General features: G+C 36.0%; 1 protein-coding gene across 1 annotated transcript; it reads right to left on the reverse strand.

Annotated features, from left to right (window-relative positions):
* Positions 1-471: 471 nt before the first annotated feature.
* LOC133184862 (uncharacterized) lies at positions 472-1473 on the reverse strand. The gene is made up of 2 exons (XM_061319936.1): positions 1278-1473; positions 472-1196 (listed from the first exon to the last, which is right to left on the reverse strand). Exons 1-2 carry the CDS (start codon positions 1471-1473, stop codon positions 472-474), a joined length of 921 nt encoding a protein of 306 aa, XP_061175920.1.
* Positions 1474-1773: the final 300 nt, after the last annotated feature.

Here is a 1773-nt window from a genome sequence, read left to right on the forward strand (position 1 = left end):
TTGGCCTAGGCATCATTCCCTTAAAAGATTAATGTAGAATAAATTGATTCCAAAATGTGTTATTGTAAAGTTGAAATGTACCAATAAGAAAGAAACGGTTTTACACATGAGTTTCCAGCAAAATTAAGCTTACAAAAAAAATAAAGGATTAGAAAATGACAAAGACAAAAACATATGATATAAAATTGTGATTTTATATCGAAATTACAAAAACCCTCTTAAGTCCATTACACTCGATATTTATAATGCAAAAGGCTTACGCTGACTTTGCATTTGGAAGCAAAGCACCCTTAGTAAATTTTACTAAAAATGACTCTCAATCGTTTTAGTTTTTATTTAAGATATGCAATTGGTAAATTCCCATAATCTCTTCAGTGAAATTTTCTATATGCAAGATTCTGAGTTAAATGAATTGTTCAAACATTTTAGATAAAGAGTGTTCTCAAAACATGATGTTCCTATTGTCTAGTTTTATGGTTTTATGAACACATGAACTCTTTGAATTCCACGTCCTCTGTAGTGTTGTTTCCAGTTGGTGGCGAGATACGGGTATCTTATTTTCCCATAATATCGATCAGCATTGTATCTTATGTAATCTTTTTCATTATCATACATTACTCCAATTGTGAGCGATCCACCTGTTTTAGTCACACACCATGCCCTCGCGATTGCAATGATATCTCCCCATGGATTAATTCCATCGCCATATCTACCTAGACCAGAGTGTTCAACAGAGCTAAATGTTACCACAGCGTCAAATGCACCAAGTGACTTGTTAAGAAAAGCCCTCCTAAATTCTCTAGGAATGTAAGTTTTAATTTGCGGATGCAGGGATTTAATTTCTCCATATTCAAGAGTAACAACTTCCTTCGCGCCGGCTTCCAATACGCATGCCTCAACCCATGGACTCTCAGACCCTATCACCAAGACACGCCCACCTTTGACGCCAGGAGCATGCTGTATTCCATCTCTTAACGCGTTAGTTTCAGATCTGCCATAATTTCCACCTAAAACTCCTCTCCTTGCTAGAGAGACCTGTTGTTCCACATTTTCTTTTGTCCATATTGGTGTTCTACTTTTTGCATTGAGATATTGACTATTAAAGTAATAATCTGAAACTGGCAGTCGAAAATTCATTGTAAAATCCTTAAGAAGTCTTTCTGGAATCTGTTTTGGAGCCACTTTCAAACCATGTCCTTTATCAATTTATTCATTTTTAAAAATCGTTTCACAATTTACTGGTGCTCTAATATGGTCGAAATACGGACCTGGTGTACCGGGTCGCGAAGTATTGCAGAGCTGCCCACAGTCACTTCGTATTACTTCTATTTCTGCATACGGGATACCATCAGCACCTTTAGGAAGAGAAATTGTTTTTATGTCGTTCCTGCAAGTTTCTTTTAGAGGAACAGGATCTGAGACGGAAGGGATTTTTATGTGGTGCTTCCAATGTCTTCGTGGCACAAAAAACATGAAACTGGCTACCAGAAGAATAATTGCCACCAAGCTGCATTTATATCGTGAGCCATGTATTATTGTTGCATCTCTGAAATAAAAGGGAAACTACTTGTAACATTTCATTTTCACGGCATTATATACTAGATGGTTTGGTGTATATAGTGTATGCATGCATGTTATAGGTAAATGCTCTCGGTACTAAAATGTAACAGACTATGCAAAATGAAAATTAAATGTTTTATTCTACACGTAGCTTATTTTACCCATATTTTTTCATAGATCAGCTTTTGGGTTTTTCCACGAGTTTCCTTATAG

This window comes from Saccostrea echinata, unplaced genomic scaffold, assembly GCF_033153115.1.
Source record: "Saccostrea echinata isolate AGI-Se365-2 ecotype Australia unplaced genomic scaffold, CSIRO_AGI_Sech_v1 ptg000011l, whole genome shotgun sequence".
NCBI lineage: Eukaryota > Metazoa > Mollusca > Bivalvia > Ostreida > Ostreidae > Saccostrea > Saccostrea echinata.

Coding starts and splice junctions, on each gene's coding strand:
- LOC133184862 (XM_061319936.1), bottom strand. CDS start 1,473: ATGTTTTTTGTGCCACGAAGACATTGGAAGCACCACATAAAAATCCCT. Junction 1,197..1,277: donor CTGCAATACTTCGCGACCCG/GTACACCAGGTC, acceptor AAATTGATAAAG/GACATGGTTTGAAAGTGGCT.